The sequence below is a fragment of the Trichechus manatus genome, unplaced genomic scaffold (assembly GCF_000243295.1).
Source record: "Trichechus manatus latirostris isolate Lorelei unplaced genomic scaffold, TriManLat1.0 scaffold00122, whole genome shotgun sequence".
Lineage (NCBI taxonomy): Eukaryota > Metazoa > Chordata > Mammalia > Sirenia > Trichechidae > Trichechus > Trichechus manatus.
The window spans coordinates 5,020,696-5,039,137 of NW_004444058.1; the positions used below are offsets into that span (position 1 = coordinate 5,020,696).

The 18,442-nt window shown below is 58.9% G+C and overlaps 2 protein-coding genes across 2 annotated transcripts in view; both read right to left on the reverse strand.

Moving 5' to 3' along the window:
- Positions 1 to 9,142, reverse strand: part of PIK3R2 (phosphoinositide-3-kinase regulatory subunit 2) — a 9,917-nt gene extending 775 nt beyond the window's left edge. The window contains exons 1-13 of the mRNA XM_004384391.2: positions 8,821 to 9,142; positions 5,550 to 5,642; positions 5,139 to 5,189; positions 4,903 to 5,034; positions 4,601 to 4,814; positions 3,948 to 4,039; positions 3,679 to 3,787; positions 3,446 to 3,544; positions 3,066 to 3,246; positions 2,854 to 2,979; positions 1,516 to 1,658; positions 1,064 to 1,240; positions 227 to 298 (exon numbers count right to left, since the gene is read on the reverse strand). Coding sequence (XP_004384448.1) covers positions 227 to 298; positions 1,064 to 1,240; positions 1,516 to 1,658; positions 2,854 to 2,979; positions 3,066 to 3,246; positions 3,446 to 3,544; positions 3,679 to 3,787; positions 3,948 to 4,039; positions 4,601 to 4,814; positions 4,903 to 5,034; positions 5,139 to 5,189; positions 5,550 to 5,642; positions 8,821 to 9,142 — 1,811 coding nt within the window. The remainder of the gene's footprint in view (positions 1 to 226; positions 299 to 1,063; positions 1,241 to 1,515; positions 1,659 to 2,853; positions 2,980 to 3,065; positions 3,247 to 3,445; positions 3,545 to 3,678; positions 3,788 to 3,947; positions 4,040 to 4,600; positions 4,815 to 4,902; positions 5,035 to 5,138; positions 5,190 to 5,549; positions 5,643 to 8,820) is intronic.
- A 3,322-nt stretch (positions 9,143 to 12,464) lies between these two features.
- MAST3 (microtubule associated serine/threonine kinase 3) overlaps positions 12,465 to 18,442 on the reverse strand; it is a 29,401-nt gene continuing 23,423 nt past the window's right edge. Inside the window, exons 22-27 of the mRNA XM_023738748.1 lie at positions 17,843 to 18,049; positions 17,298 to 17,527; positions 16,761 to 16,883; positions 15,680 to 15,816; positions 15,377 to 15,558; positions 12,465 to 14,684 (exon numbers count right to left, since the gene is read on the reverse strand). Coding sequence (XP_023594516.1) covers positions 14,152 to 14,684; positions 15,377 to 15,558; positions 15,680 to 15,816; positions 16,761 to 16,883; positions 17,298 to 17,527; positions 17,843 to 18,049 — 1,412 coding nt within the window. The 3' untranslated portion in view covers positions 12,465 to 14,151. The remainder of the gene's footprint in view (positions 14,685 to 15,376; positions 15,559 to 15,679; positions 15,817 to 16,760; positions 16,884 to 17,297; positions 17,528 to 17,842; positions 18,050 to 18,442) is intronic.

Below are 18,442 nucleotides of genomic sequence, written 5' to 3' on the forward strand. Positions count from 1 at the left end.
GGGGGGGGGGGGGGGGGGGGCACCCTGCTTACTCACCCACCAGGAGCCGAGGTATCCCTGCTGCCCAAACAACTTTTCCTGCCTGGTGAACTCATCCTCCAAAACTCATCAAAAACGACTTCTCCTCAAGGAAGCCCTGGTGAACTCCAACGCACCCTTCAAAACCCATTAAAAATGGCCCCTTCTCAAGGAAGCCCTCCCTGCCCTCCTCCAGGTGGTCACTTACTCTTCGGTCTCATTTTTGATCCCTAACCACTCGTTGATTTTCTTTTGCCGGGCACCTTTTTGGGTGAGCCACCTGAGGGGAGAAAGGAAAGTTGGGTTCGTGTTCCTTCTGCTGATACAGAAATCGAGGCTGCAGCAAGGCAGGTCCAAGCCTTCCGAGGCCTGTCAAGCTTGGCTGGAGGCAGGGACTGACCTAGGAGGGCAAGTTCTAGGTGCGATATCCCCGGTGGCCACACGGGGGCAGCCTCCACTTGGCCAAGAGCAGCTGAACCTTGGTAGGCTCTCATAGCCCCACCAGAGTCTGAGTTGGGACACGGTTGGAACCACCTATTCTGTCTCTGTGAACACTCAATGACCTAGAACATGCCAGACCAGACAAGGCCTTATCATGAGAGGCTCAGTCCTGTTGGCCTTTGCACAGGGCAGTTGTCTGCTCTGTGCCTCAGTTTCCTCAATGTAAAAGGGAAATCTTAAAAAGGGTTTCAAGAACACAAAATCAGCTAACATGCACCTGGCACACAGCCCAGGGGGAGTGGGAGCCCCTTGATGTCACCCACAGTGGGTCAGTGGATACAGCTGGGATATGAACCCCAGCCGGGGCTGCTGCAGCCTCCTAGTCAGAAGCAGAAGTTAGCTGCAGCTAACCCACAGGAGCCCTTCCAAGGGGCCCAGGAGGGAAAGGGTGGGGCTGAGTTCCAAGAGCAGGGGCTAGTGGACAGAAGAGGAGTCACTGGGGCTGAGCGGGGCTACTTGGTGGAAAAAGCAAGGGCAGGCGGCTGCTGCGATCACAGAAGGCCCTGTGCTAATGGTGGGTATGCAGGCAAGTGTGGGTACTCACACAAGATACTGGTCTCGGATCTTGCGAAGCTGCATAAGGTCAGGTTTGAGGCTGTTCATGCGCTTATCTATCTCCCGGTTGTCCGAGGCCTGCGCCCGCAGCTCCTGCTCCAGCTTCGTGCGGCTCTCATGTATCTCAGCGATGCGGGACTTGAGCCGCTCTGAGTTCAGCAGGATCCTGTGGAAGGGCAGCTCAGAGGCCTCATATGGCTCCCAGGGCAGCTCCCTTAAGGACCTTCTTTTGCACCAAACTACGTGCTTCCAGCCTCTAAACCTTTGCCCGTGCTGTTTCCTGTGACTTCTCTTTCTGGCAAACTCCTATTCATCCTTCACAGCTCATTTCAACTGCCTATTCTCCCAGGCAGTACCCTGGCTGCCCCATTTCTTTCCTTTCCCCATGTGTACTGCACCAGATCAGGATGAGGAAGAGCAGGGTAGGAGGGCCAGACTTACCTCTGCATCTCCTTCTCGTTGCCCTCACGCCGGAATCGCTCCAGATATTCCTTGCTGCATTTCTCTTGTGTTTGGCCCTGCTCCTCAAAGATCTTGATGGTCTCGTTGAAGGCCTCGATTGCGGTGCGCTTCATCTGCAGCTCCTGAGGAAGGGGTAGATCTCAACATCTCCTGGGACCTCCCCACAAGCTCCTCATGAAGGGTGAAAGCAGATCCCATCTCTGCCATGGAGCCTTTGCTCAGGCTGTTCCCTCCACTAGAAGTGCCATTCCTCTCTGCTGCATCAAACGAACTGCTAGTCAGCCTTTAAAACACCCTTCTCCTTCATACCCTCCTTTGGGCACCCATGAACACTTGAACCTGCAGCATGGCTAAGAATTAACAATAAATTTAATGCTTTCCCCGCATCATCTCACAGAACCTTCCAACAGCCCACCAGAAAGTTAAGACTATTAATGGGGAAACTGAGGTTCACAGGGCCTAAGCCACATCCGAACTCGTAATATTTATAACCGACCTGGTTCAGCATCTCATCCACTCAAAGCCTCCACTGACCCGTCAGTAAAACGGTACAAGAAAACACCCTCATGGCCTGCAGGGAAGACTGAGCGATTCTCAGCCGAAGATGGGGCATTTGATCTGAGGTTGTTGCATCTTGATTTAGAAAAGAAGTTTATGAACATGATCCTTGAGTGATGAAACCTGGCCCTGTTTTAAAACACACTACCCTTCCCCGTGAACTCTGTCCCTGTGTCCCAGTTGACCCTCCACCAGGTTATTATCGTCATTTTGAATAACATCCTGGTTGAAGGGGATAGAAAGGTCACTGAGATCAGCTGTTTCATTTTACAAGGAGCCTGGGTGCCGCAAGCAGTTTGAGATTGGCTGCCAACTTAAACGCTGGTGGTTCAAACTCAACCAGCAACACCATGGAAGAAAGGCCTGGCAAACTCCTTCTGTAAAGATCACAGCCAAGAAAATGCTATAGAGCAATTTTACTGTTCTACTACTGGGATTGCCATGAGTTGAAATCGATTCAACAGCAATGGGTTTGGTTTTGGTTCCATTTTACAGATGGGGAAACTGAGGCCCAGAGAGACACAGAGGCTCAAGCAGGTTCCCCAGTTCCCACTGAGCCACTCCTGTGAACCTTGGTGAGTTCTTCACTGGTACTGTCTCCACCATGTATGTTGATGGCTAGACTTTTAAAATAGCCTCCAGTACTATGGGTGGCTCTGTGACCTGGAAGTAGACGCTTGTCCCCACGGTCTCAGAGGCTGGCTGTCTCGCTCCTGGTCTCACACTGCCCCTCTGTGCCTCAGTCTCCCCCCTGGGTACCTGAGAGGTGCGTGTGTACTCTTCGTACAGCTGGTCATACTCGCGGCTCTTGTCCTGGTACTGCTGGTGGTAGACCTTAAGCTGGGCACCCACTGCCTCCACGCTGTCCTCCTTCACGATCTGGTCCTGGGGGCACCCACATGGGTCAGGGGGAGACTTGGGCCCAAGGCCTGGCCAGGCACATCCCTCCCGCTTCCACCTCCAGCCCAGACCTGCTGGTACTTGGACACAGGGTACAGCAGCCGCGTGTCCAGCTTGGCGTTGTACTGGGCCAGTGACTCATGGCGGTAGTGGGTGATGAGGTCCACCACTGAGCAGAAGGTGAGCGGTTCTGAGAAGCCATAGTGGCCGTCACGGTGGAACACCTTGATTAGCTTGTTGTTGCCGCCTTTCCTGAGGGAAGGTGGGGTATCAGCACCCCACAGTACCCCAAGGCTGACCCCCTAGGCTCCGACCAGACCTTGTCCCCAGGTCTCCTGGCTGTGACACCACACACGTACCATGCCCTACACAGTTCTTCTGACCTGATGTCCTCCTGCCCCCTTCTGTGACCTCTGACCCCAGGGTCACATCTGAAAGAACAAGCCCCCACCTGAGGGTCAGCGTGTACTCCCCCTGGATCTTGCTCGATGCATCTCGGACCAGGAAAGTACCATCAGGCGTGTCTCGGAGTTTCTCGTTCACCTCTTCCCTGCCAAGGAGACCCAGGATTGGGGCCATGGCAGGAGACCTTGCTCACCACGCGGCCCTGCCCACCATATGGGCCACCCCTAGAGGCTCTGGCTCCACCCATTGCTCTTCCAAAGGCCCCACTGGCTCCCCTACCTGGAGATGTCCCCCCAGTACCACTCAGCATCCTGCAGGGAGGGCGGGCTCCCCCCATTGGCCAGGGCCCCAGAGGCCGGCTTTGCCTTGGGAGGTTTAGGCGGCAGTGCTGGAGGACAGGAAAACAAACGCACATTGAGCACCAATTGTATACTGTGGCCAGCTCCCATTGTAACCAGGCCTACTGATGGTAGCAGAAGCCTGGATCCAGCGTTTATGCCCCCCACTGCCTCCAATAATAAGAGATAATAACAGAATGGGGAGGTCACCTGGGGGCACGACCTCTTGCTCCTCCATATATTCCTGCAGCAACTTCTCCACCAGCTTTGCAGGGAAGTCGGGGCTGGGGCTGGGCTCAGTCCTGGGGGAGGGGGTGCAGTCAACGATGGGTAGCATGTGTCTGCACACGTGTGCACACACGGGCCTGCGTGAGCTTGAACACCCGGGCGGTGTGCATGGGTGAAGGTGTGGGCGAGGAAGAGGGGTACATGCTGCTAGCAGGTATGTGGGGGGGCCAACTGTTGCTTACGGGTATGCAGCAGGTGCTCAATAAATTCTCATACAACAAATGAACAAAAACCCAACGCCTGAGGTAAGGCAGGGAAATGAGGGTGCTGTAGTACTGGCTGGGAGAGACCTTGACTGGGGTAACTGAGGGACCGTGGGTCGAGGGTGAGCAGCCCCACCCACATCCCACTCTCTGGTCTAGGACCCTTACTCCTGGCTAGAAATTCCACCCCTTGTTTTATTTTCTCCTTCCCCATGTAGAACCTCGCTCACTCATGGGGCCCCATCCAAGCCTGCTTTCTTACACTCTAGGCATCTCCCATTCTGTGTCTAATCAAGCCCCGCCCTCCCTCCCAGCTAGACCACCCCAACGTCCGCGCGGCCCCGCCCATCCCATGCAGGCGTCGTTGCTCACCCGTCTGGTGCACCCCCTGGTGGCGGCGAAGGCGGCAGCGCACGCAGGAGCAGCAGCGGCCCGAAGGCGGCGGCCAGGGCACGGACCGCGGAGCCTGGGGCTGGGGCGCGCCGAACCACACGGCTCAGGTGTTGGAGCAGGAAGCGCAGCGTGAGCGCGCGGTGCAGTGGCAACGTTGGTGGCTCCAGCACCGGCCCCACGGGCCCCGAGCCCTCTGCGGAAAGAAGTAGGACATCCTGTGGTGAGCCGCGGCCCATGCCAGCCTGCCCTGGTCTCCTCCCTGGACACCCCGCTAGGCTCACCCCGTAGGGCCCGAAGCGCCTCGGCCGCAGCCTCGGGCGTCACGAGGGGCGCCGGCAGCGCCAGCAGGAAGCCCTTGATGCCGTCCGACAGAGCCACCGCATCCCACTGCTCCACATCGCTCAGGGACCAGTCTGTGGGGGCAGGGAGCACACATCCAGATGTTCCTGGGTCACCGCCAGGCCATCCAAGGCCGGGTCCTCCCCTGCCCCTGCCCGTGGACGCCCCCCCCCCTCACCTGTGCGCGGGGCAGGCAGCTCTGGCCTGTAGAGGGAGTCACTGTCCAGCCCTGTGGAGGTAGGACAGAGAGTCAGCTCCACCCAAAATGGCAAGACCAGCTCTCAAATCCTGTCCTCGACTCGCGTGGGACCTGGGGTGGCTACTCAACCCCCTCCCCCAGCTCACTTTGGAGACCAGAAATAAGAGCAAAGGGAGGAGAGGGAGACTGCGGCAGAGGGCTGGGTGGGGGGTCCACGTTCCCTTCTTCACTTTATCTCCCTACTCAACACAGGGGCTCAGAGCATTCAGGCTCAGCCTCAGGGAGTCTTCCCACACAGAGTGAGGCTTGCAGCCTTGCAAAGGGATGGCTTGCCCGTCACCAGAAGTATGTAAGCAGAATCCAGGGGCTGGTCCATGGCCTGAGGCTTACCTGTCCGCTCAGTGGCCTCCACGAGCTTCACCAGAAGTGGGGGCGCCACATCAGGAGGGGAGAATTGCTCAGGCAGGTCAGGGAGAGTGAGGCCTGGCAGGAGGGAGGGGATGGCATGTTGGTGAGGTCCCTGGCACGGCCTAGCACCTCTCTCTGCCCATGGGACCCCTCAGTTTGGGTGGCTCCAGGCAGGGCCCGGTTCAGGCAACCATCTGGCACCTGGACCTCCATCCTAGGGATGCAGAAGGTCCCAGCTAGAAGGTTAGGGTGGGCTGAGCTGGTGGGCAACAATGTTCTGGGTCAAAATATGTTTATGCAACTTCAGAAACCAGGGGTGGTGGGTTAAATTGGGTCCCCCCAAAAGATATGTCCATATCCTAAACCCTGGTACCTGTGAACGTGATCTTATTTGAAAATAGGGTCTTTGCAATAGTAACTAAATTGTTGTTCTGTGCCATCAAGTCAATTCCAACTTACAGTGACCCTATAGGACAGGGTAGAACTGCCTCATAGGGTTTCCTAGGCTGTAATCTTTATAGGAGCAGATCAGCAGGTCATTTCTCCTGTGGAGCCACTGGTGGGTTCAAACCTCCGACCTTTCAGTTAGCAGCCAAGTGTTTAACCACTGCACCACCAGGGCTCCTTGTAATTAAGTTAAAAACAAAAACCAAACCTACTGCCATCGAGTTGATTCCGACTCCTAGAAACCCTGCAGGACAGAGCAGAACTGCCCCATAGGGTTTCCAAGGGGTGGCTGGTGGATGTGAACTGCTGACCTTTTGGTTAGCATCCGTAGTTCACCTTAACTCTTAACCACTGTGCCATCAGGGCTCCTGTAATTGTCAGAGATCTCAAAATGAGGTAGATCATCCTGGATTTAGGGCAGATCCTAAATCCAGTGAGCAGTATCCTTATAGGAAGAGGAGAGGACATGGAGACACACAGAGGAGAAGGCCGTTATGAAGACAGAGGCAGGGACTGGAGTGATGCAGCCACGAGCCCAGGAATGCCTGTAGCCACCAGAAGCTGGAAGAGACGAGGCAGGATCTTCCCCTGGAGTCTCCAAAGGCAGCACAGCCCTGACGACACCTTGAATTTGGACTTCTGGCCTCCAGAACTGAGAGAATACACTCCTGTTGTTTGAAGCTGCCCAGTTTGTGGCACTTTGTTAGGGTGGCCACAGGAGACCAGGGTTTGGGCTCTGCCACTGCCTGGCTATGCAGCCTCAGGCATGGGACCCTGCCCTCTCAGTTTCCTCAAATGGAAAATGGGCCAATGGCATCATCTTTCCTTCTTGGTGGGAAAACAAAGGAGTTGAAAAGGAATAAAAGGAAAATATCCTTGTGGACTGAAACACCTTTTCCTAAGGATCTTTCTCCATTTTCTAAGTCATTTTGCTTTTTAAAAGTATTCCCTGCTCCCTTTCTAAGCCACTGAACTCACTCCCAGCAGACAGGCAGCCCTGGGCCCAGCCCCCCTTGGCCTGCATTTCCCGCTTTGGAGCCTCTGCCTCAGTCGTCACCATTTGATCCGGCTCTGGCCCTCGGCCGGGGATGCCCTGGCATGCAGCAGGGGCAAGCCGGGGCCTGCGGGGCCTCCTGAGTGATGGGCCAGGTGGCACCGCAAGCTGGAGAAGGCCCAGCTGCGTAGAAAACGCCAAAAAAAAAAAAAAAAAAAGGAAAAAAAAAAAGGCAAAAGGGGGAGGCGACACCCTGGATGGGGCTGGGGTGGGGACAGTTCTGACAACTCAACCCTGAAACTTGTCTGTGACCAATTTGCAAACCAGTGGGGAGGTCCCTGCAGAACAGACGTCACTCCCCATTTTACACATGACGGACTGAGGCTGAGTGGACAACCTGCCTGTTGTGACACAGCCCAGGCGACACTGGGGCTCTGCCTCAGCTCCCTGAAGGGGGTTAAATGGTGAAAACGCAGGCAGCCTCAGCTTGTCCCAAGATCCTGGAGCAGCAGAAACCCTGTGGTTTCCATATGAGGAAACTGAGGCCTGGAGCAGGCGGACGTGGCCAAGGTCACATGGCCCTGGAAGGCTTGGAGGGCGGGCCAGGCAGCCACCTCGCGTGGGGCTGTGTGCGGTGGCTGGACCAAGGCCAGGCCGGGGAGGGAGGCGGCTGTTACCAGGGGCAGAGGCAGATTCTGGCCAGAAGCCCAGATGGGGCCTCCTGCTCCTCAGGCCAAGGCAGGACCAGGCCCGGGCCCTGGAGACGCCAGATGCTGAGCCGCCTGGGAGCCCCCACTCTGGCCTGAACCAGGGGACTCCGGCCCGACCTTCTCTGGGCATCAGTGTTCCTCTTGCATGAAATCAGGCAGACCTCAGCACCTCCTAGGCTCCTGGACATGCTGGATGACCCCCTCGCACCTCTGTCTCCCGCTGTGCACAGAGCCTCATGGGACTGCCAGAGGGTCGGGTAAGAGCAGACGACTGGGCCCATATATGTGCTTAACATGCATCAGCCAGGAGGACTCCCCACCTAGGCCTCAGTTTCCCCAGCTGGAACCCACACCCTTGCCTGCCACAGGGCAAAGTTTCAGGGTATGCTCAGTTCCCGACTCCCTGCTCTCAACAGCAACTCTGTGGAAGCAGGGATGGCCGAGGGTCTTTGGGAAGGGATGTGGGGTCCTCATGCCCCACTGCGCCGTGTGGCCTCAGCAGAATGTCCCACCCTGAGCTTTGCAGTGCCCCTCATTTTGGAATCCAGGGTAACAAAAAAGGTCCTTGACAGACTGGGTCTGCAAACCGCAAGATGGAAACTGAGCCTCTGAGTCCTACTGAACGCTCCTAGTACCTCAAGGAATCTCATGCTCTTCCCAGAACCCGAGGCCTAGCCCGCTGCTACCTCTACTTCCTCATTCCGCTGCACCACATGGGGCCTTCTGCAGCTGGTTCCTGAACCTGCAGTTCTACCGTACTTCATGGCCTTCACCTTTGCTGTCCAGAACATTTCACTCCTAGCTCTCTCCACGCGTGGCTCCTTCCTCATGACGTGTTGCCCCCCTGACCACATTCTCATTATTTCTTTAACCAGAAGTTCCACGAAGGCAGGGCCAGGCCTGTGTCCACTGCTAGTCCCCAGTACCCTGAACTGGGCCCAGCCCTTGAAAGCTGTGCAATCAATGCTTGTCAACTGACCGAATGACCTACGTCCTTACTCCTCCTCTTTCACCGACAGAGGCTCCATCACCCCGCTGGAGAGAACTGAGGGTCTGAGGAGAGAGCACCAGGCCAGGACCCTGCCATCACATGGCCGCTCACCTGGCTCGGGGGGCCCCTCTCGGGGCCGGGCAGGTAGTGGGCGGGGGCCACGTGGGCGGGGGCCGGGCCGGGCCAGGGCCACAGGGCCCAGGAACTCAACGTAGGTGCCGGGGAAGTCGCCGCGCTGCCTCGTGCGCTCATTGACACCCGGCATCCAGCCCACGGTCTGTGGGCAGCGCTCGCCGCCCTCAGCCACGCCCAGTGCCTGCAGGGCCGCCCGGCTCACCACCAGCACATCCCCTGGCAGCAGCTCCAGGTCCTCGGGCCGCTCTCGGCGGAATGGGTACAGCGCGCGGTACTGGAAGCCTTCGGCGCCTGCCATGGCCGGGCGGGATGGGATCCAGACAGTCAGGCGGCTGCTGGGGGCCCTAATGCCCCATTGGCTGCGTTAGGGGCCGGGAGGGTCTGCTGGGTTGGCTTGGGGCAGTCAGACCCCTGTGTCCACCATGAAACTGAGATAGTGGAATTAAACCAGGTGAGGCCAGGTGGGGCCAGATGGGCTGCTCACACCTCCCTTTCTACCATTGTGCCACGACCCTGACCAGGGTCCCTTGTCGCTGCATCCACCATCAGTCAACAGGTGGGAGGGGTCTGCAGTGTGTTTCAGGTCACTGGGCCGCTGAGTCCCCCATCAGTTGGAAGGGCCAGGATGGGCCACTCACTCCCTCACGTGTGAGGCCATCGGTGCCCAAGGCTGGCGGCTCTTCCAAGGGAGCCAGGGGCATAGGCAGCCACCATGCTCGGCCGGGGACGCGGACCTGGGGGAAGGAAGGCAGGGCAGAGTCAGCTGGGCTTGGACGGCTTGCACCTCAACTCAGAGATGGGCCCAAATCCTGGGTTCAAGTCCCCCGACTCACTGAGGGCCCTTGGGTTAATCCCTGCCCCTCTCTGGGCCTCAGTTTCCCCACTTGTAAAATGGGTACAACAGCAGTCCCCCTCTGGGTCTTTGGGAGCAGAGCTTTTGGAACCTGCCCAGGGCACACTACATGCTCAGTAAACAAATGCCTCATTGCCCTTGTTAGAGGTGGGGGAAACTGAAGCTCAGAACACAGAGATCTTTGTTCAGGGCCAAGAAGAAACCAGGATTCAAACCCAGATCCATCCGACTTTACAACCCAGGACAAAGGGGAAGACGGGTCGGTCACGTGGCCAGAAAATTGTAATCAGAGTGCACAGAACTGCAGTGGTGAGGTGGGGGGTGCTTAGGGGAGCCCTGAAGAGGGGTCAGGTGAGCTGAGCCCCAAAGGAGGCAGCAAGGGAGCAGAGTAGAGGGAAGGAGGTCCTGGTGGAGTCCCCCCACAAGCAAAGGCCTGGAGGTGAGTCCATGCTGGTGGATCTCGGGCCTCTGCTGGGAAGGAGCGAGCTGGGGAGGGTCCCCAATAGGTTGCTCAAAATGTGCAGGATGGGGTCGGCAGCCTGAGGGGAACTCAGACCGAGGGCAGATGGCAGGGGTGCACTGTGGCTGTCAATGCGGGTGGGGTGGGTTGCCAGATGAGGGCAATGGATGATCACCCCAGGACCCCCTAGTTTGGAGGAGACAGAGCTGAACAGACATGCCAACCTGCAAGGTTGGAGACAGGGGGCTGGGGGTGCCCAGGTCGGGGCAGGGTCCTCAGAGGCCAGGAGGGTGCACCCGGCAAAGGGAATCTTTATGCAAAGGCTAGGTGGAGGGAGTTGCTTGCAAGGAGTTCATGGGGGCTGGTAAGAAAGTGAGAAGCCCATCTATGCAGGGCCTTGAGAGCCAGGTGTAAGGTCCAGTACTCGAGGGCCACCAGAAGAAGTCCGAGGAGGTGTCTGGGCAGAAAGCAGGGGCTCCCCGTTCCCCAGCACCCAACTTACTCGCTCTCTGGAGCCTGTCACCCTCATTCCACAGGTTGGTAAACTGAGGTCCAAAGAGGGGACATCGAGGAAAGGGCCTGTAGCCACCTGCCTGGAACAGCCCGGGACCGCTTGCACCCGCGTCCTAGTGTGCACACGTTTGCACACGCCCCAGTTTGCTCGCCTCGAATCCAAGACGCAGGGTGGGGGGCGGGTCAGCAGGCCTGGCTGGGACTCGGGCCTGCGCGCGCTCACGCGTGTGCAGACATGCACTCGGGCCTGCGTGGACCGGAATTGGGCGTCGACCCCCCGATACCCCGCCCCCATTATGCTCCACACAATGCCTGGGCGCCCCCCATTCCTGGTCGGCGCCCCCACCATAGGCGGGGCCACCCTTCATTAGCGGCTGCAGCTCCAGCCTCCCGTCTCTGCCTGGGGCCCCCCATTCTGCCCCAACTGTCCCGGGCAGACTACACTGCCGCCGAGTCGAGCCAAGGCCTGCGCCCCACGCGGCTCCCCCTCCCCGCAGCCCCCTAATTCTCGCGGGGCCCGATCCAGCCCGGCGCTCCGTCCTGGCCTCCACCGGGCCTCACACTCGGCCGGCGTGCCCCGCATTCCAGCGCGCGCCCACTCCTAACTGCCACGCCGACCGATCGGACTCACCTGGTCGTGCCGCCGCCGTCAAGCCAAGCCGAGCCCGTCCCGTGGCTCCACCGCGGCCGCCGTCGCCGCAGCCGCGGGATCCCCGCCTCCGCCGCCGCCGCCGCGGTTCCGAGCGGCCGGGCCCGCCCCCAGCGGAAATGGCCGAGCGCATTCGGATCTGGCGCGGGTGAGCCGAGCTGAGCCGGAGACCGGGGATGCCCGAGTGTTTCCGGAAAGAGCCGAACACACTCCCCCCCACCCCCGGGAGAGCCGAGCATTTCCGGAAGTAGCCGAACACCACCAAGTCGATCCAACGACCCGAGGCTGGGCTCGGCTGGGCTTAGAGACGCCAGAGCGATTCCGGAAAGAGCCGAACGCATTCCGGCGGGAGTGGCGAAATAGAGAGTGTCCGGGGACAGCCGAGCATCTCCGGAAACTGCCGAGCGCCATCGGGTTGGTCGAATGACCTGAGGCTGGGCTCTGCGGGGTTTAGAGACAGCCGAGCGATTCCGGAAATGGCTGGGCGCGCTTCAGCGGGACAGAGGCGGAGCCGAGTGTGCTGGGTCCCAAACGGAGGCCTTGGGAGTTTAGACCCAGAGGCGATTGCCAGCTTCCGGAAATTGACAAAACATGGACGGCTCCAGGGTAGGAGGGAGGCCGTTCTGAGCACACGGAATGGGAGTGAGGTCGGGGACTGCCCCAGCAAGTTGAATTTGGCCGGAAGTAGCCGGACAAGCGCACGTCCGAAAAGGGGTGAGGGTGAAGGCGTTTCCATGGCAGTCGAGAGCGTCCGGAAACAGCCGAACGATCTCGGGCCCCAGATGGGCCCAAACGCGACCTATTGTTTCCGGCAGTAGCGGGGTGGTGGGGAGTGAGGAGTATGCCGAGACGGCTGAGAACGCCGGAAGTAGACGAACGCGCTAGGGTTACGCTTGGTTCGGTTGGCCAAGTTTTAGGGCACAGCTCAAGCAAACACCAGGATGGAAAAGACAAAGCTGGTTAGTTTATTTTAAAAACACAGCTCAGGGTCCTAGGGGCGTATCTGGATGAAACCTTTCAAGGCAGAACCTAGAAAAGGGTCCTCACAGGGGAAGACAGCGAGGCGAGGACCAGAGAAGGCACCAAGGAGCATCTCAGTGACGAACTCCTGTATAGCCTTCAAAACTCACTTTACACGACCCAATAGGAAGAATCACGGAGTTTTGCTGCATGAATGAGAGGGCTGGAGCTGAAGGGTTAGAGGCTCTAGGTACAACTTTGCTGAGCCAAGGGGCTGTTTTCATCCCACCCCTTCCACTCTTCCCTTCCCTCTTCTCAGGCCCTCACAAATCAAGACATTAGACCTCCTCTTGTAAATGTAGGCTTTTATTCACTGCCATCTACAGGATGGAAGGAGGCAAGTCATGCACAGCCTCGGTCCTGCCTCCAACACCAGACAGCACTGGGCTGAGGGCTGGGGAGGGGGATGCTGAGTGGGCTGCAGCGCCTGAAGCGTGCCCTCACCAAGTGGGGCACAGTCATGTCACTAGCTGCCTCCAGGTGGGAAACGGAGGCTCTGAGACGCCAAGCAACTCTTCCTGGGTCACACAGCATCACCAGCAGAGCTGGAGCTGGAGTCTGATATATGGGCTACCAGATTCTCCATTCAAGCTCTCTCGATGACAGTGCCCAAACAGGGCCTGACTGATGCTCCCTTCTGCTGAGGCTCACCAGGTGATTGTGGGACAAGTCCCCACCCTGCATCAGGCCTCAGTTGCCTCATCTGTAAAATGGGAATGCTGCTGCCACCTCCAGCCGTCTCAAGACTGGCTGAGGAAGGGAGAAGCCACGAGAAAAAGCGCTTGGTATAAAGTAGGTGCTTAATAAATAGTCATTTGATTTAGTCTTGTAAACACAAGGAAACTGAGGCACAGAGTGGGAAAGCCACTTTCCCCGAGCAACACAGCACAGCTGAAATTCACACATAGGCCTTGCTGTCCCCCAGTTCAGGTTTCTCACTCTGACTTCATCCCTGGGAGGCTCTAAATCAAGGGAACCCCCTAGATGTGTTCCAGACAAGTCACAGTCAATGGCTCACCCTGGTGGGCCTCAAACACGTGGAAACTTGTGCAGGGCAGACATTCTTCTACCTCAGTGAAGTGGATGACTCCTCTGCCTGGATTTGGTGAATTCCTACTCATCCATCAAAGCCCTAGCTCCCACGCCCACTCCTCCAGGACGAAGTCTGCAGAACTGGAGGCCAGCTCCAGCAGAGAGTGGCCGCTAAGACAGTGGGAAGTAGCCTTCAGAATCCAGTCTGTCAGGGTTACGTTGGTTTATAGGGAAAGGGAAGTATTTATGAACTTTCTAAGTCATACCCAGCCTGGGTCCAGACAAGGTAAGCTCAGCCGGGTCCCCTCAAATTGGTGTGTCTTGGGTGGGGGAGGGGCCAGGGAACACACACAAACATTTAAAAAAATACAGAACTGGAACACATGAACACACACAACTTGTCCAAAGTGCTTCCTTTTCATCCCAGGAGGCAGGGTCTGCAAACAGGTCCCAGGTGCGAGGGGCAAGGACAGGGCAGCCACCTGCACAGGGGCGGCTCAGTCTGGCAACTGCTTATAAAAAGTAATAAATTAATCACAGGAATTTGCTGCTATTTACAATGCCATCCTCACTCCCCTTTCCTGCCCTTAAGGCCCTGGTCGGCACTGGAACACGAAGTGTTGTCTTCACCTTCCAGCAAGGACCAAGAGGACTTCCTGCCTTCAAGGTGCCTCAGGCCAGTGGCTTGGTCTCCATTCGGGTGTCACTTTACTGGAAAAACATTGCACAAAAAAACGCGCAGCTTCGAGGCCAGGAGAGGCCAGGGTGCGGGGGTGTCGATCAGTCCTTGCCTGTGGGTCCAGGGGCTCCTGGAATGGCCTCGGCACCTTCCACGGCAATCTGTGGCACTGAGGTGGGTGACCCGGTGGCCTCCTCTAGAGGCTCATCAAAGCTCACCTCCTGCACTGCCTCCTGCTTCTTGAAGGAGTCTCGGCGCTCTGACAGGTGCAGTCGCCGCATGACCACCAGTTCTGCATCTGGCCCACGGCCACGGCGTCCCAGTTCCCCGTCTAGCCGCTCGCCTGTGCCCAACTTGTCAGCTGACTGGCCCCGGCGCAGGCATGGGGAGCGGGCAGGTGTAGGCGGGTGCCCAGGCAGGGGTGAGGGCGAGCGGGGTGGGGGCGCAGGCACAGGCGGGCAGGCCAGCGGGGAGGGCGGGATGCTGCTGGTGGACTTACGGCGGCCAGTTTTAGGGCGGGGAGGCCCAAGCTTGGCCGCCAGGCCATGCAGGGAGCTGGGGCGTGCGTGGCCAGCAGTGGCTGGAGAGGCTGGGCTGCTGGAGCTCGGGGATGCACTGGGTGGGGATGCGGTGTCTGTGGGTGACAGGTGTGGGTCAGGGCTACCCACCTCAGTGTCCCCAGCCCCGAGTTGAGGCCCTGGGACTGACAACATCTGCCAAAGCTTTCCTGCCTCCTGTCATTTGCACAGGCTGTTTCCTCTGCCTAGAGCTGGTGAACTATTCATTCGTCACAGTCCCAGCTCCTACACCCCCTCCTCCAGGAAGCCTTCTCTGCCTCCCCTCTGAGTTTCCTGAGTCCTGGTCCCTCCCTGCAGCCTGGCTCTGACCCAGCGGGTCCTGGGTATCTGTGTCTGGCTCTTTGTTCCCAGACTAGCTTCTTAGGGTCTCTTCCTTTCCTGCCCCAGAAAGATCTTTCCAACACTCAGCCATGACCATGCCCTCCCCGGATCACATACCCTCCATGGCTCCCCATCGCCCCCTAATTGAGGACCAGCTCTTTGGCCCAGTACTGGAAGCCCTGCACAGTCGATCCCTCAAACCCCCACCAGCCTCACTTTCACACCCCTCTACCTAGTCTCCTTTGCACATGATGTTCCCTCTGCTAAGCACACCCTTCCCTTCCCCTGCACCAGACTCCAGGAGACTAGCAGGGCCCTTCCAGACCTCTAGTTTCCTACACTCTGTCTGCCATACTCTTCTCCCTCCCTCCCTCCGCCCCCTCCCTCCGGGCCCCTTCTCCCTGGGTGCTCCCAAGCACATACCCACCTGTGGGGGCATCAGGAGCAGGGCTGCGGCAGGGCATAGTGGGGCTCGGTGAGAGACTGTGGGTGGGTGAGCCCGGGAGGCTCTCACTGGAGGACAGGGAGTGGTGGAGGCCAGAGGAGAAGCTGCGGCTGGTGTGCAGCACTGAAGACTGCTTTGAGATCTTCTTGAAGAGTGACTTCCGCCTGGAGACAGGCAAGAAAACCCAGAGAATCAGGAAGGGGACAAGCCCTGCCCTGCCCCAGCCCAGAGAAGCCTGACTACACCACAGGCCCCCCACTAGTGTTCCCTGCCCAACCCGCTCACCGATCCTGCGTCTCCCGCCGGCGGCTGCGCTTGCTCCGCCGGGCCATGCGGCCCTTGGCCACGTTCTTACGGGCAGGCCCCACCTTGATGGATGTGTTCTCCAGTGCCGTGGTCCGCAGCGCGATCTTGCTGCCGCTCTGTGGAGGGACGGCCAGGGATGGCTAGGGGTTGCCTGTCTGCCTCCCACCCGAGGAGGACCCCCTTCCATCCCTCCAGTGCAGCCACCAGCCAGGATCGACCACCCAATGATCCATTCACCCACCTTGCCAACGACCCGCCCAACTGTGAAACCACTGCCCAGTGACTGTCACCCCCCATTCCCCACCCAGACCCATTACCCAACATCCAACACCCATAGTCCTTCCTTCCAACTCACACCTCCCAGGATGCCCCCCACCCTCCACCCAATGCTTAGCACCGTTGGCAAAGGCAGCATGGATACCCTCAGCCCCGCGAGTAAGGGTGGGCCAGGGTGGGGCGTCCAGGGGGCAGGGAGAGCTTCCTGGAGCAGGGACACTGCGGCCTGGCTTGGAGGGGCAATGTAATGGGCTAAAGAAGGGGGTCTATCCTGGGGGGAGGGGCAGGCCAAGTCTGGAGGTAGGGCCCAGTGTGGGCCTCTGGGTGGTGTGGGTGGAGCATGAGGACCACAGGGAACCAGGAGCTGATGCTGGGGAGGGATCCTCAGGGTGAGCAGGGTAGATCATCTTGGGACTCCCTAAGAGTGAGCAGTGGGGGGATCTGGGAGGCCCTGAATGTGGGCAGTATTGGGGGTTCTGGAAGTCCCAAGAGTGGTCACCGGGGGACTCCTGGGGTCCTGAGGGTGGAGGGGATGTTAGGGGTCTTGGGAGCCTCAAGGGCGGACAGTGATGGGGGGGTCCCGAAGCTCTATGGTGGGGGGAGATGTTAGCAGTGTGAGATTCCTGAGGGTAGGCAGGGGTCTGGGGCCCCGAGGATGGGTTAGGGGGGAGATGTTAGGGGGTCCTGGATCCCTGAGAGTCGGGGAAAGGGATGTTAGGGGTCCCGGGGACCAAGGATGGGGGGGATATTGGGCATCCTGGGCTACAAGGGCAAGTGGGGGCACCTTCAGCAGCAGCTCCACCACATCCATGTGCACCAGCCCCAGCACTGACTCCCCGTTGATGTGGGTGACCAGGTCCCCGGCTCGCAGGCCTGCCTCCTGGGCAGGGCTGCCTTCCTCCACGCTCTAGGGGGGATAGAGGACGGAGTCAGTGGGCCTGGGCCCTGCCCCCAAGATCCCAGGCCAGCTGTGGGACCCAGGCAAGCTGCTGCCTCAAGCTGCCTCAGTTTCCCAGATGCTGAGGGGACAGTGAGCAATGGGGAGGGGCTAGGGCCTTGGGGCTGGGGGTAGGGAGGACAACACAGCCATGGTGTGCCAGCTGGGAGCGGGGGGTTTCACGCCCACTTGGGGGTCCCCTTCCCCTGTAACTAACAGGGACCCCGCCCTGGGCCCTGACACCTCACAGGTAATGAGCATTCACTAGATTTGCAAGGGGAGAACTCTCAGAGACAGAAGGGACTTTGGACTTGGACCCAGTTCTGCTGTCCCCGCTCAGCCCCCACACTGCATGCTCTGGGCTTCCTCCTGCACAGAACTCACCCAGACCACATGGTGCACAGTGTAGACGTCACTGTCACCCATGTAGACACGGATGGCCCGCAGGCTAAAGCCATACTTCTTGCCCGAGCTGTGGATGACGATGGGGGGGCGCAGGCTGCTGCACACGGGGGAGGGGTCGCGGCTCGGTGAGGAGTCACGGGAGGATGGGTTCGAGGACAGCGAGCGCGGGGACAGGGGGCTCATGAGGGGGCCGCCGCTGCTGCCGTCATCTGCAGGGATGGGGGAGGGGGTTCACTCCCTTGCAGGGCTCCTAATAGGGTGCTCTCACCTCCCACCACTTTGCTGCTCTGACACCCCAAGCACAGTCCCACCTCAGGGGGGACTGTCTTTCCCCCAGCTCTCCTGTGTCTCCAGCATCTCCCCCTCTCACAGGGCTCAGTCCCAACATCATTTCCTCAGGGACGCCCCCAAGTCCCCTGGCCCAAGCAGATCCTGCCCCATCAGTAAACATGGGAAGAGAAACATAGCCTGATTCTGTCTGGCAGTGGATGAAGAAAGAAAGGACTCCTGGGCTTTGGCATTACCTGCCGTGATGATGAGCGACAAGGCGGACACTGAGGCAGACTTGGGTACGCGGCTTCCACTAGGGGCAGCCCTGGGCTTCTCAGGGCCTGGGTCTCTAGGGCCCCCGAGGCGGCGGCCTCGCCCCGAGTCCAGGGCATGTGGTGTTGAGTGTCGGGCACCAGTGCTGTTGCTGCGCAGGCGGGCATGGCTGAGGGCAGCTGTGTCGGCTGGGGAGTGGGCAGTGGGGTCACGGGTCAGCCTGGGCCTCCATCAATCTCACTGCTTGACTCCTCCATCCTCAGGGGCCCAAGCCCCTTTCTCCCTGGTTGGCATGTACAGTTCCACCTCTCAGTTCTGCTCATGTAATTCCCTCTTTCTGCACTGCTTTCTCTGGAAAGCTCCATTCTTCAAGTCCCCTTCTCCAGGAAGCCTTCCCCTGACCTGAGATAGAGCCATGGCTCCGCAGCCCCATTCCTCCCTTCACTCGTGTCCTGACCCTATGAAGCTGGGGCCCTGGCTTTTCTATCTTAAAGCCTTTGTTAGACAAGTGAATGGGTTTCTCAGGTGAACTCCTACTCATCCTTAAAATCCCATTTAAAATAGCCCTCCCCCAGAAAGCC